Source organism: Staurois parvus, unplaced genomic scaffold (genome assembly GCF_062004578.1).
Source record: "Staurois parvus isolate SC_StPar_1 unplaced genomic scaffold, SC_StPar_1.0 ptg000133l, whole genome shotgun sequence".
Classification (NCBI taxonomy): domain Eukaryota; kingdom Metazoa; phylum Chordata; class Amphibia; order Anura; family Ranidae; genus Staurois; species Staurois parvus.
In genome coordinates this window covers 12,859,335-12,874,355 of record NW_028317929.1, presented here as the reverse complement: position 1 = coordinate 12,874,355, position 15,021 = coordinate 12,859,335, and the positions used below count along the sequence as shown (strand labels likewise).

Below are 15,021 nucleotides of genomic sequence, written 5' to 3'. Positions count from 1 at the left end.
CTCTATGCAGGCCTTTGGGCAAGCAGAAGTAAATAGTCTGTTTACATCCATGTAATTCTAACACCGTTACTTTCTGGGGAAAAAAGAACTACATCATTTTCCATTTTTCTGGACCTAAAGGTTACAGTCAGAGGTAGCCTGATGTAAACGGACACAAGTCTGTTTACATCTGGTAACCCATAGATCTAACATTGGTCTGCCACAGTCCGCTGGCTGCAAAAGTGTATATACCTAAAGTTACAACTGATTAAATCTTTTTTATTCTGCCAACTTACTAGTGAACTTTTCCCAAAGAAAATACAGTTATCAGAATATTTAATTTATAAATTGTAATTCTTTAAAATATGATAAACCTGTATGATATACAAGTATGTGAAAGTCCCTGCAGTGGGTTGATAATCATAATGTGGACCTGGTGTATCCTTTCAACAGTCTCTTGCAGTTACCTGTCATTTAGAATCATCTTTTGATATATATATATATATATATATATATATATATATATAATATGCATCTCTAACATAAGACTCTTGAACTGTGGCATCTATCTGTTATAGCATTCTACTATAACATGACAACTCTGTAGTAACATGCCACTTCCTGTGGCAGTCATCACAGGACTTAAGTAAAATTGCAGAATGAAAGTCATTAGATTACAGAAGCAAAACAAAATTGGTTGCTAGTATTGTCAATTTACAGGATACAGGCAGGTTTGATGCTGATCTAAAGTAAGAGACCCGCTCTAATGTGCCTCTAGCTTCTGAAGAGAGACAGGTCATTGGTATTGTCTGAATATGTAGCAGTTTTATACATCATTATCATTTTCAGTAAAAGCGTGCGTGTGTTTTGTTTTTTTTCTACCCATATATTTCACAAATAGTTAAATATATTTCCTGCTTGGCCTTATGATGTCCATGCGTCAGCACATTGTCAGTGCTACGCTGATCACCGTGGCAACACAGGTTATTTCCTCGTTCAATAGGTGAAGATACTGACTAGAAAGGCAATATCTAGTAGTGTAGACTCTAAGGCTGATAATTGTGAAGTTGGACTGTGTCTTTTTCCTCCCTAGTTTTTGCTTCTTTTTACAATGTTTTTTCCTTGTCTGTATTCCAATATTGAATGCTACAAAAATGGACACATTTATTATCATAAAATGTATTATTATAACATATCAGCACTAATGTGCACCATTTCTTTTACAAAAACTGAACAAATAAATGCACAAGGAAAACACAGTTCATAAGATCCGACTTGTAACTGTATATAACTATATACACTATATTGCCACAAGTATTGGGACACCCCTGCAAATCATTGTATTCAGGTGTTCCAATCACCTCCATGGTCACAGGTGTATAAAATCAAGCACCTGGGCATGCAAACTGCTTTTACAAACATTTGTGATAGAATGGGTCGTTCTCAGGAGCTCAGTGAATTCAAGCGTGGTACCATGATAGGTTGCCACCTATGCAATAAGTCTATCGGTGAAATTTACTTACTACTAAATATTCCACGGTCAACTGTTAGTGCTATTATAACAAAGTAGAAGCAACTGAGAACAGCAACTCGGCCATGTCAAATGACAGAGCGGGGTCAGTGCATGCTGAAGTGGACAGTTCGCAGAAGTCGCCAACTGTCTGCAGAGTCAATAGCTAAAGATCTCTAAACTTCATGTGGCCTTCAGATTAGCACAACAACAGTGCATAGAGAGCTTCATGAAATGGGTTTCCATGGCCATCCAGCTGCATCCAAGCCTTACATCATCAAGTGCAATGTAAAGCGTCTGATGCAGTGGGTTAAAGCACGCCGACACTGGACTCTAGAGCAGTGGAGACATGTTCTCTGGAGTGACAAATCACCCTTCTCTGTCCAGCAATCTGATGGACATATCTGGGTTTTATGGTTGCCAGGAGAACAGTACTTGTCTGACTGCATTGTGCCAAATGTAAAGTTTGGTGTAGGGAGGATTATGGTGTGGGGTTGTTTTTCAGGGGTTGGGCTTGGCCCCTTAGTTCCAGTGAAGCGAACTTTTAAGGCGTCAATGCACCAAGATATTTTGGACAATTTCATGGTCCCAACTTTGTGGGAACAGTTTGGGGATGGCCCCTTCCTGTTCCAACATGACTGCGCACCAGTGCACAAAGCAAAGTCCATAGAGACATGGATGACAGAGTTTGGGGTGGAGGAACTTGACTGGCCTGGACCTCAACATGATAGAAAACCTTTGGGATGAAGTAGAGAGGAGGCTGCAGGCCAGGCCTTCTCTTCTGACATCAGTGCCTGACCTCACAAATGCGCTTCTGGAAGAATGGTCAAACATTGCCATAGAGACACTCCTAAGCCTTGTGGACAGCTTTCCCAGAAGAGCTAAAGCTGTTATAGCTGCAAAGGGTGTGCCAACTCAATATTGAACCCTACGGACTAAGTCTGGGATGCCATTAAAGTTTGTGTGGGTAAAGGCAGGTCAAATACTTTTGGCAATATAGGGTATAATCTATATTGCTTTATCCTGCACAGTGCTTGCACACTGGATCTCCACATTGTTTATTTTGCCTTACTGCAGTTTTGCAGTGCTTTGATGGACATATGCGGCCATGCAGATGCTAAGGCCGGCCTGTCCCTGGGCTGTCTATACACAAGTGGATGTTGTATACCCCAGTACTTTAGTGGTATGTTGTAAAATACCTGTTCATTGTAATTGATGCTTTGTACTTCCCTTTTCTCTTTTGTGTTGTTTGAAAACTCAAACTTTAATCATAGAAAAAAAATAGCGCTTTATGCTGCTTCTCCTTCTCACAGTCTGAGCTTTGCTGTACATGGCATTTCAACTGGTTGATACCAGATGAAATGAAATTCAGGTGCTTACATTACAGGACAGCCGCTGCACAATCAGAAATATATACAGTACGTGATTCCGCACTTCCAGGTAGGGTGCGTGCCTGCCTACCTGTGCTGTCATTGGCTCCTGCAGATGTCAATCACTGGGTACCAGGCAGCGATACATATTCGGGATCTGGCAATCGGTGGAGGAGCTGACAGAACAGAGGTCTGTGAATGTAAACACAAATGTCAGCCGGTATGTGCTAGTTTTTATCTCCCTGCAAAGCAGTAAAGTAAAAAGCAGCATATTCCCTAGTAAAACACAACACAGTAAACTGTAAAAGCACTCCTTAACCCTTTGATCAGCCCAGATGTTAACCCCTTCCTGCCCAGTGTCATTAGTACAGTGAGAGTACTTTTTATTTGCACTTTTTTTATTAGCGTTACTGGAGATATCAGTTCCCACCCAGTGTAAGTGTTAAAATGCCCACCATATTATTACAATCCCACTATAAGTCACTGATCACCACCATTACTAGTATAAAAAATAAATACAAATTCTAGTGTATATACCATTGTTTGTAGACACTATAATTTTCATGCAAACTATTTAATATACTCTTATTAGGATTTTTCTTCTGCCAGCAGAATACATTTTGGCCTAAATTTATGTAGAAATTTTATTTTTGTAGTTTTTTTTATTGGATATGTTTTATAACAAAAAGTAAAAAAAAAAAAAAAATATATATATATATATATATATATATATATATATATATATATTTAACTGTAGGTATTTTTTCGTTTATGGCGCAAAAAATAAAAAACCCTGTGTTGCATTAAATACCACCAATAGAAAGCTCTATTTGTGTGAAAAACATATAAATATAATTTTCCTTTTTGTGCAGTGTTGCATGAACGCCGTATAGCAAAAAATGGCCTGGTCATGAAGGGGAATAAATCTTCCAGAGGGCAAGTGGTGAAAGAATACATAGACAAAAGGGGAGATCTCCCAAAGCACGTTGCTATGCCCAGCACAGTCACATTATCAGGTTCCCCTTTTTCTCTGCTATATTGAGTCTGTACAATTCTGGCCTCAGTAATTGACATTTTTTTTATGTATTTTTATTTTTTTTTTTCCATATCCTTTCCTTCCATTTCAACCAATGCAGATATCCATCTTAGACTGTACGGTCATATTTCACCTACACATTCATAATTCAGATTCACTTGTCATCATAACTAATGATTAATAGGACATCGGCACATACCAGGAGCTAGTTCTACACCGGCTTTGTTTTTCCTGTTAGTTTGCATTTTAGTTACTTTGAGGGGGGGAAATTAGACCTAAATTGCCACTTGTTTGAGCTAGCAGAAGCCTGCAAAGATTGTTAGGGAATATGTGAAATCCCTGCCAACACTGGGAAAGGAATAATCTAAATGAATGAGCTTCAGCTTTTACAGATCAGACTCGTATGTGCTATAAAAAACCCTCTGGCCAGAGACATGCATGGTAATGTTACTTAAGAGGATCTTATATGAAGGGAAACAATTAGTCAAGATAAACTGGACTGCTAAGTGATTCTGCTTTCATACTGCTGAAAATTGCAACAGTTTTTGGCTTGGCAATGTTAGTTTGGTCATTTTGTTTGTTTTTGCGGTGTGGACAATGTTTCATGACAGCTGAATACCAGACAAACCACTAAATAAACAAAATACATATAATAGAGAAGGTTTACTTGTCAAAAGAATGCTCTTCATTCAGTCCAGAGCATTACATAACCCCCAACACAGCACAGCCAGGTGGATGACATCACTTACAGTTAAAGTGGAACTCCACTCTCTCAATCAACATTGGCCATTTAAAAATCATTATGCTGCTAGCATTAGTAAATAGATAGGAAAGTATATAGTATTTACTTGTTTCAAACTTTTTTTTTTTTTTTGTTCATTTCTTCAGTTACTTCCTGGTTTCCAAGCCTAGGCAAATTATGTCAGACGTCCCAGGAGTCTTCAGGAGGGGGGGTGGGTTTTCTCAGCTAAGCACACCCTCCAGCCTGCATGCCTGAGCTAAGGACAAATGGATTCCAGGAAATAAATACTACATGAATCACCTGCCCTTACTCAAGATGGCCACAACCAGAAATGCTGGGGTTTTTTTTTTTCAAAGTGATTTCTCAGCAACGTAAATCATGGGGACATGGATGAATGGGGGAAATTGCTTTAAATATTAAAAATGTGATTAAATAGGTGAGGTGTAGTGTACACTTTAAAGAAATACTCTCTCCACCCATAGCAGTTTACTGAATTGTGAAAGAGCAGTGGTAAATGCATGAAATCGTCAATCTGCACTTTCATCCCGGCAACTTGATCTTTGTCGGTATATTTGTGTGAACCCACTAGGCTAGGAGACTGCCTTTTCTTCTCCCAGTCACAGAGTGCTGCTGTACAGTAGATTATAACAGCTGGATGCAAAGTACAATCCAGACACCTAAATTAATTGCAGTAAAAAAAATGCACTTTACCCCAACTCATGGGGCTTCTGGTGTTGCCAAGTAGAGGGCTTTTTTAGAGATATTTGGTCAAACTGTCCAAAAGTGAAAATGGTCTGGGTCTATCAAATGTTCTTCTCAAGGCAGGTCTTTCAAACTCTTCACACACATTTTTACAGCAGCAATAAGAGTAATTGTCCATGCATGGAAAGCCTAGACCATTCCCTTTCTTGGGGGTCTCTTTATTCCTGCCCTCTTCCAGGGGGTGAAACTATTGTATTACTGTAGTTTTTATAGCATAGTTTAACTATTTTAATTTGACGACTTATTTTGTACAAAGTCAAATTCCTCACGCTCTGATTATACTTGGTATGTGCTTATTTTTTTGGAACCAAAAACCAATAAATATGTATTGAATTAAATTTATTACATTTTATGATTTAATCATGAAAACATAGCAACATTCATTTATGTGTTTTTATCTGTATGCAGTTCAGCACTAAGTTTTTAGTGTCATAATTAGCCGCAGTGTTTTTCTTGCTGTGTTTCAAATAATTGCTGAATGAAAATATATTTTTGGTGTTTAGAAGTGTAGCCAGGTTTCCCAGCGAGTGCAGCATAATTTCCCTTTTTCAGGCTGGCGATACATGGTCTCATTTTTTCCTAGTGATGTGACAGGTCCCAATATAGCAAAATAACATCAGTGACTAGTCCTAATACAGGAAGTTCTTCACAGAGACAGTTTCATGTTAGGTTCATGGGCAGATCTGGAAGAAATACACAAAGCATACCAAGATTCAAGCACAAATATACATACTTTGTATTTAGATGATATTTGCTTATCCGGGAGTTCAGCTTTAACCCTTGCAGAAAGTTGCCTCATTTGCAATTTACTTTTTCAATTGGAGCATTTGTCAGCCAGGGCTAAAGTAATACTATGGCCTCTAATTTAATAAATTAGTAATTCAACACATACTGTAATTATGGATACATCTGTATATACTGTTTTCCCTCAGTTCCTCTGTAAAATCTCACAAATATCTGTTGGGCCTGCCAGTGAAGTCCACCAAAGCACTTTCCAATGATAGTGTGGCATTGATGCTGCACTGCTCCTGAATTGAGAGCATAGTTTCTACTCTCTTGTAAGCTGTGCTAGCTTTCAGTACAGTAAAAGTTGTGGGGGTTCACTATCACCATTGTCACTGCTCATTCATAAGCTCTTAGCTTTGCTGTCAATTAGTAGCTGGCCACACTTAGGCTCCATTCACACTTGTGCGACTCCAAAGTCCAATTTTGACCCACCTTTGGACGGGTGAGACTTGGATGTGACTTGTTGCCCCCTGCAAAGCCAGACCCGCTGTTTCACCACTGTTGCATGTAAAACATTCTGGTACAACTTTCAGACCAAAGTCTGAAAGTCAGACCAAAGTAGCGCATGAAGTACTTTGAGGTCGCTGCAACTTTAAGTCGCACATATTATCATGGTTATCACATATTATCATGGTTATCATTGGAAAACTTGGGGTACAACTTGTCCTGCAACTCCGATGCCCAAAGTCGCATGACAAGTCGTACAAGTTTGACTGGGGTGTTAATCCTGTTTACTGCTTTTTGGGTTGACAACACTGCGTCTGTTGCTGAAACCCTCCTACTTTCAGTGAGGCACCACACCAGCTGTGTCTGGGAATTGAAGCATGTGAAGCAAGTGATAAGTCAGGGAAGGTAAAGGAACTTTTGTTTTCTTTATAAAGCTTGTGCATCAAATAGTATGTTGATTCGGGACCTGTTTAGACTGGTATACTAGAGCCTTTGGATGTACTTTAATCTAAACTTTGCTTTTTAATCAAGTTGTAGATTCAAACCTTAAGAGGCAATTAAATCTTTTTAATAAATAGATGGAAGTAATTCTGCTTTCAAGTAAACATACACTACTGTGCAACGGTTTGGGCAGGTGTGAAAAAATGCTGCAATAGTTTATTTTTATCAATTAACAAAATGGAAAGTAGATTAAAAGAAGAGAAATCCAAATTAATATTTGGTGTGACCACCTTTTGCCTTCAAAACAGCATCAATTCTTTTAGGTACACTTGCACACCGTTTTTGAAGTAACTCAGCGGGTGGGCTGTTCCAAATATCTTGGAGAACTAACCACAGATCTTGTTTGGATGTTGGCTGCCTCAGCTCCTTCTGTCTTTTCATGTAATCCCAAAGAGACTTGATGATGTTGAGATCAGGACTCTGTGGTGGCCAAACCATCACTTCCAAGACTTCTTGCTAGGATAGTATGTATGCGGTCGTTTTTCCTGCTGCAGAATAAATTTGGAGCCAATCACATGCCTTCATGTGATGATAGATATGTATCTGCCTGTATATCTCAGCATTGAGTACACAAACTCCATTTGCAGAAATGCAGACTAAACTTGCAAGGAACCTCCACCATGCTTCACTGTTGCCTGCAGACACTCTTTATTGTACCCCTCTCCAGCCCTTCAGTGAACAAACTGCCTCCTGTTAAAGCCTGATATTTTAAAATTTTGACTCATCAGTCCAGAGCACCTGCTGCGACTTTTCCTGCACCCCAGTTCCTATGTTTTCCTGCATAGTTGAGTTGCTTACGCTTGTTTCCACGTCAGAGGCATAGCTTTTTGGCCACAATTCTAGCAAAACTTCTAGTAGATGGATACATCTGAGTCCCTGTGGTTTGCGCCAGTTGTGTTGATGGTACTGCTGGATATCGTCTGATGTCAAAGGGAAGTAAGCATGATGTGTCTTTCATCTGTTGCATTGTTTGCTTGGCTGACCATTGCTTCTACAGTCTTCAGCGTTGCCCATTTCTTTGTGCTTCTTTAAAAGAGCTTGAAACCCTGTCTGCTTTGAAATCTTTGCCCGGGAGAGACTTTGCTGATGCAGCATAACTACCTTGTGTCTTGATGTGCAGTCTTGCCATGGTGTATGGCGTATGACATGGAACTGTCTTCCACAATCTCACCCTAGTAGCAGAGTTTGGCTGTTCTCCACCCAGGTTTAAGCCTCTTACACAGTTGTTTCTCTTTCAGGTAGTGTTTCAGTCTAAATATGAAATTGATAATCGTTAGCAATTAGCACTTGCTTGGGTTATTTGGTTAATTATACACCTGACTCTAATCCTACAAAATTTCGGACTTTCTGCAAGTTTAAGAATTATTACTAGTTTAATATATGGTCACACCATATATTGATTAAATTTAGGTTTTTCTTCTGTTCGCCAGCTTTATATTTTGTAAATTGATAAAAATTAACAATTTAAATATATATTTTTGAAACGTACTTACTTTACAGCATTTATTCACACTTTTCTAAAACGTTTGCACAGTACTGTATATAATCTATCAGGCTCAATGTACAAAGTTAACATACCAGGATAAGGATCCTTGTTTTACCATATGACCATTGTTTTATGCTGAGAGCCGTTGATGTGAAAAATACATCTGATTACTGAAAGCAATAATCCTTAGCCTCATTCAGTGCATTTTAATGCATGTCATACAAATATACAGTTCGCCATGGTCTTAAATAGTGCTTCACTTCTATGCAATGGCTTGATCATTTATGCAATAATGACTATTATTGAACCTATTAATGACAGTTATTGCATGACTGTTGATAATGCACATAAAAAGTTATGGAAATGTGCACAGAAAGGTGTGCATCCAGCCTGGATCGTAGCTATTTCTGTAGACTTAATGGAGCAGTAGGTCATGCATAGACACTTTTAATGTGATTGGTGAACTTAGTGAGCAATAGGAAAGCTTTATTTACAACTTGACTGTAACTGCCTATTGACCATGTGCTTTTCAGAACAAAACTTTTGGTTATGTCATTTTTTTTGTTACTCCTTAAGCTTGAATTTGCAGAGTTTTTATAGGTTTACTTTAAATTGTGTTAGGGATTATTTCTTTGTATTGATGTATTTTTTGTTTTCAGATCCTAAAATTGCTGAAGCTGAAACTGAGATCTCTACAGAATGGGAAATAAAGACAATTACAAGTGCTTTGAAGACCTATTTGAGGTAAGTTAAAGCCACACTATGTAGCAGAATGATAAAGATAAAAGTCAAACATAGATGCATGCCTTTTAAAATAATTAATGTATGAAGCACATTATTTGCAAGTTGTTATAGAATGTTTTTCAATTGGAATACAGTCAGTGCTAATGGACAGTAAGCTTTAGTTTTGAGCTTATATGGCCCCTGATAATTTTCAGAAATCATTTCTGTTTGCTTAATTATAATCAAAACTTGTGAGCTGCTATGTCAAATTCTCTGTGCCAAACCACAGTACAAATTAGCAGATCGCCTGCACCTTATACATACTCATACAAGTATGCCTGTTACATACATTACCAAAATGTGCCGCACTCTACTTTTTCCAATATGCTATAAAAATTATATATATGTGTAGTTTCACTCAAAATAAAAATATAAGTGCAATATATGCATAAATCCGCCATATAAATAACAGAAAATTGTCCATATATGATTCTTCAAATTCTTGTATTCACTTTAATATTATATATTCAGTGCTTCCTAATCCACCTTCAGTGTCTAAATTCACTTCAAAACTTGTACACCCTCGCCGGTTGTGCTCTCACCTCAAATATATGACCAAACCGTTAAGTGAGGTCATATAAAGCCTTTGTCCCTGTAATTGGGCTAAGTGTGGATGGGATGGTATCCAGCTGAATAAGATCCCCTTCGTTCATCTAGTGGCTCTCCTCCATCGGTGGGTATGTTAAGAGAATAACCAGATCATAGTGCTTTATCCTTATACACTCTTTTATTAGTATAAAGTATTACACTCACATGATCAATATACAGAAGCACTTTGTGAAATCGATTGCTTCCTGAATTATTAGCAGTGGTGATATCCTGTGTGTAGCCAGCTGGTGTCACTATGGAACCTTCGAGCATCGTGACGTCAAAGCCCCTCCCCTACACATTACGCCACTGGGTCACATGGCCTCATCAGGGGGAATGGTTGGACGACACTCCGCTCGTTCATCCTTATATAGGGGATGCCTCAGCACCATTTTCTAGAAGCCTGCATGGCGATAGCCATGTTCCTATGGTATGCTGAACATTAAACAATAAACTGACCAGTAATGTTATATTATTAATTCATTGTGAAAAATCTATTGAATCTTTTATGGCTAACCCCATAGTTCAATTTGGGTTTTGTATCGGCGTTTACATCCACAAAGTGATCTGGAATGCCTACTGTTAGCACACCGCCTCAGCTCCATATTGTAGAAGCCTACATGGCAATAGCCATGTTCCTATGGTCTGCTGGACATTAAACAATAAACTAACATCTCTGCTATTACTATCTTGTTAATTGTGCAAAATCGATATGTACCTTTTATGGCTAGCCCCATGGTCCAATTTGGGTTTTGTATCGGTGCTTACATCCACAAAGTGATCTGGAATGCCGACTGTTACCATACCACCTACTCTGGGATGTCAACAACATTAATCACTACTGCCAAAGGACCAACGGCAATATGTATGGAACATTGTGTGATATTTTAGCGTACGGTGGGTTATACATGCTAGTGTAAACCTACACACCTACTGAGTGCAATTGGTAGTTAAAAATTTTTTTAATACAATCCACAAATAAAAAATAAATGTAAATTACAAATTTAATTTATTAAAATTAATAAAAAATAGTAAAGTGAGTATATGTTCAAGGAAAATTAATGTATTTAGATACATGAATCATGTATCTAAATACATTAATTTGGCACAAGTATGGCACAACTGCAAACCTACTATTTTTGTATATTTTTATGCGAAATATTTTTAAAAGACTAATCATAATGTTTAAATTATTTTATGGTGTTAAACACCATTAATTTTTGTTAAATGATGTCCTGCCTTCTTTTGTATGAATATGAAGTATTACTATTGAAGCATGTCAAATCAAATTCCTTATTAAGACCCAGTGGTGCCAAACATTCCCCTTTTAATTCCTTTTTGCTAAGTTCCCTGATTTTGTTATCTTCATTCCAGTGACTTGTATGTTTCTCTATACTCCAAAACTGTAGTTGGCTGGCATCTTTATTATGTGTTCTGTTTGTTCTGTTTGCTTGCATTTGGTCAGTGAATTAATGGTGAAAGCTTCTATATTAAATATTAGCGAAAACACAAAACTGGTTGATGGATGGTAAAATTGTTGCAGTGGTTAAAAAAAAAAAAAAAAAAAAAAAACCTGACCTGCCTCACTCCACCCAAGCATGGCAGTAGCACAACACAACTTAATGCAGAAGAAAGCACTGTAAGAACTTTTCACTGCATCGGAACTGTTGCTATAAATTAGTATGTCAGGGAGTTGGCTTTAAACTTTGAATGTCAGCATCTGTGAGTGGTCATCCGCTCAAGTTAGTACATTTTTCATATATCAATTTTTGCAATGCGATGCATGTGATAAAAAAGGCATGTAGTTTATAGAGCTCAATAGTTCATACTGCAGAAATCAATAGCTCTGAGGAGTGAGTCACTCCACCTTTCTGCCTGTTCTGTTCATAGGGGTCTTGTTGATTTTCCTTTAGAAATAAAGTCTGAAAGCAAACCGTTTCTTCTGTGCTTTCAGAGTGCTCTGTAAACCCACTGGTGTATTAAATGTTTATTAGTAAAATAACTTATTTAAATAAAACCTATATACTGGGGTCCTGGCTGGTGATTGCCAAGCATTAGAGAACTGTATGTAAACAATACAGTTCTCTCCCCTGTCAGATCCTGTACAATGCTTTGTATGGTTGTGCATAGCAGAGCCATACAAAGCAGTGTTACAGTTGAAAACACACAGAGCTTACAGTAAAAAGGCACACAGTTTGATTGCCCCAGATGTTAACCCCTTCCTGCCCAGTGCCATTAGTACAGTGTCCGTGCTTTTTATTAGCACTGTTCACTGTATTGATGTCACTGGGGATGTCAGTGACACCAAGTCAGTTCCCCCCAGTGTCAGAATGCCAGCCGCAGTCCCGCTATAAGTCGCTGATTGCCCCAATTCCAAGAAAAACCTATAACCTTCATGTAAACTGATTATTTACATGTATTGGCATTTTTTTGTAGCAAAGACATGTAGCAGAATACATTTGGGCCTAAATTTATGATATTTGATTTTTTAATATTTTTACTGGACATGTTTAATAGCAAAAAATCAAAAATATCTTATATTTTTTTCTCAAAATTGACGGTCTTTTTTTTTTTTTTATAGCGCAAAAAATAAAAACCACACAGGCAATCAAATACCACCGAAAGAAAGCACTATTTGTAGAAAAAAAAGACTTAAATTTAATTTGGGTGCAGCATTGCATGACTACGCAATTGTCAGTTAAAGTAACGCAGCACCGTATCGCAAAAAATGGTCTGGTCAGGATGGGGGGTAAATCCTCTGGAGGGCAAGTGGTTAAAACACATAAATGTGAACATTTTAATCCAGTGAACTCATAACCATTATAGTTTTCCAAGTCTGCTATTTGATTGTATATGAAATTATTACAAATAATCATGTTTCAGAATTTGTATTTTTTAAATTCAGATTTTTTTTCTCTTCCTGTGCTACCGTATTGAAAACAATGAGCTTTTGTGTATGTAATTTGAACCGTGAAGATTGTGCTGTTCGCATCGCATAATACATTTTTATATTGCAGGATGCTTCCAGGGCCCCTCATGACTTACCAGTTTCAGAGAAGTTTCATCAAGGCTGCTAGTAAGTTCTCCATTAGGAGAGTTCTTTGTAAAAGAATCTTTTATGAAGCAATGTCTGTCAAACACCTAGCCAACAGAAGTGATTTTTCGTTTTCATCTTATTGCTGTCTGTGGAACATTTGGATCCAGGGACACATATGAGAAATTGGGCTGTGTAATGGGGTTAGCTTGCCTGAAGAGGTCAAATAAAATATTGATGAGGTAATATATCCAATAAAATGGAGGATCTGGTGATTTTAGCTTTCACTGTAAGTTTTTTTTATACACAATCATATCTTTCCCACAACCTTAGATCTGTATTTTCTACAGTGCCTTGAAAAAAGTATTCATACCCATTTTAAAATTTTCCACATTTTGTCATGTTACAACCAAAAATGTAAATGTATTTTATTGGGATTTTATGTCATAGACCAACACAAAGTGGCACATAATTGTGAAGTGGAAGGAAAATGATAAATGGTTTTCAAAATGTTTTACAAATAAATATGTGAAAAGTGTGGCTTGCGTTTGTATTCAACCCCCTTTATTCTGATACCCCTAACTAAAATCTAGTGGAACCAATTGCCTTCAGAAGTCACCTAATAAGTAAATAGAGTCCACCTCTGTGTAATTTAATCTCCGTATAAATACAATTGTTCTGTGAAGCCCTCAGAGGTTTGTTAGGAAAGACTAGTGAACAAACCGCATCATGAAGCTCAAGGAACACACTAGACAGGTCCAGGAAAAAGCTGTGGAGAGGTTTAAAGTAGAGTTAGGTTATAAAAAAAATATCCTAAGCTTTTAACATCTCACAGAGTACTGTTCAATGCATCATCCGAAAATGGAAAGAGTATGGCACAACTGCAAACCTACCAAGACATGGCCGTCCACCTAAACTGACAGGCCGAGCAAAGAGAGCATCATTCAGAGAAGCAGCTAAGAGGCCCATGGTGACTCTGGGGGAGCTGCAGAGATCCATAGCTAAGGTGGGAGAGTCTGTCCACAGGACAACTATTAGTCATGCACTCCACAAATCTGGCTTTTATGGAAGAGTGGCAAGAAGAAAGCCATTGTTGAAAGAAAGCCATAAGAAGTCCTGTTAGCAGTTTGTGAGAAGCCATGTGGGGAACACAGCAAACATGTGGAAGAAGGTGCTCTGGTCAGATGAGACCAAAATTGACCTTTTTGGCCTAAAAGCAAAACACTGCAGTGAAGGAAATAAGTGTTTGATTCCCTGCTGATTTTGAATGTTTTCCCACTCACAAAGAAATGATCAGTCTAAAAATCAAATGGTAGGTGTATTGTAACACTGAGAGACAGAATAGCAACACAAGATTTAAAAGAAATGCATGTTTAACAAATTATGCACTGATGTGCATGTTCATGAGGGAAAATAAGTATTTGATCCCCTTCACAAAACATGACTTAGTACTTGGTGGCAAATCCCTTGTTGGCAATAACCGAGGTCAGACGTTTCCTGTAGTTGGCCACCAGGTTTTCACACATCTCAGGAGGGATTTTGGCCCACTCCTCTTGGCAGATCCTCTCCAAGTCTTTAAGGTTTGGTGGTTGACGTTTGGCAACTCGAACTTTCAGCTCCCTTCACAGATTTTTCATCAAATTAAGGTCTGGAGACTGGCTAGGCCACTCCAGGACCTTAATGTGCTTCTTCTTGAGCCACTGCTTTGTTGCCTTGGCCATGTGTTTTGGGTCATTGTCATGCTGGAACGCCCATCCATGACCCATTTTCAATGCCCTGGCCGAGGGAAGAAGGTTCTCACCCAAGATTTGACGGTACATTGCCCCGTTCATCGTCCCTTTTGATGTGGTGTAGTTGTCCTGTCCCCTTAGCAGAAAAACACCCCCAAAGCGGAATTTTTCCAACACCATGTTTGACAGTATGGTGTTCTTGGAGTCATAGGCAGCATTCCTCCTCCTCCAAACAGGGCAAGTTGAGTTGATGCCAAATAGCTCGAT

At 38.2% G+C, this 15,021-nt stretch overlaps 1 protein-coding gene across 3 annotated transcripts in view; it reads left to right on the top strand.

The window, feature by feature from the left end:
• ARHGAP26 (Rho GTPase activating protein 26) overlaps positions 1–15,021 on the top strand; it is a 643,079-nt gene that overhangs the window by 344,132 nt on the left and 283,926 nt on the right. For all 3 annotated transcript variants that reach the window (XM_089673029.1, XM_089673028.1, XM_089673027.1), the window contains exons 15-16: positions 9,279–9,363; positions 13,008–13,066. In XM_089673029.1, the coding sequence (XP_089529155.1) occupies positions 9,279–9,363; positions 13,008–13,066 (144 nt within the window). The remainder of the gene's footprint in view (positions 1–9,278; positions 9,364–13,007; positions 13,067–15,021) is intronic.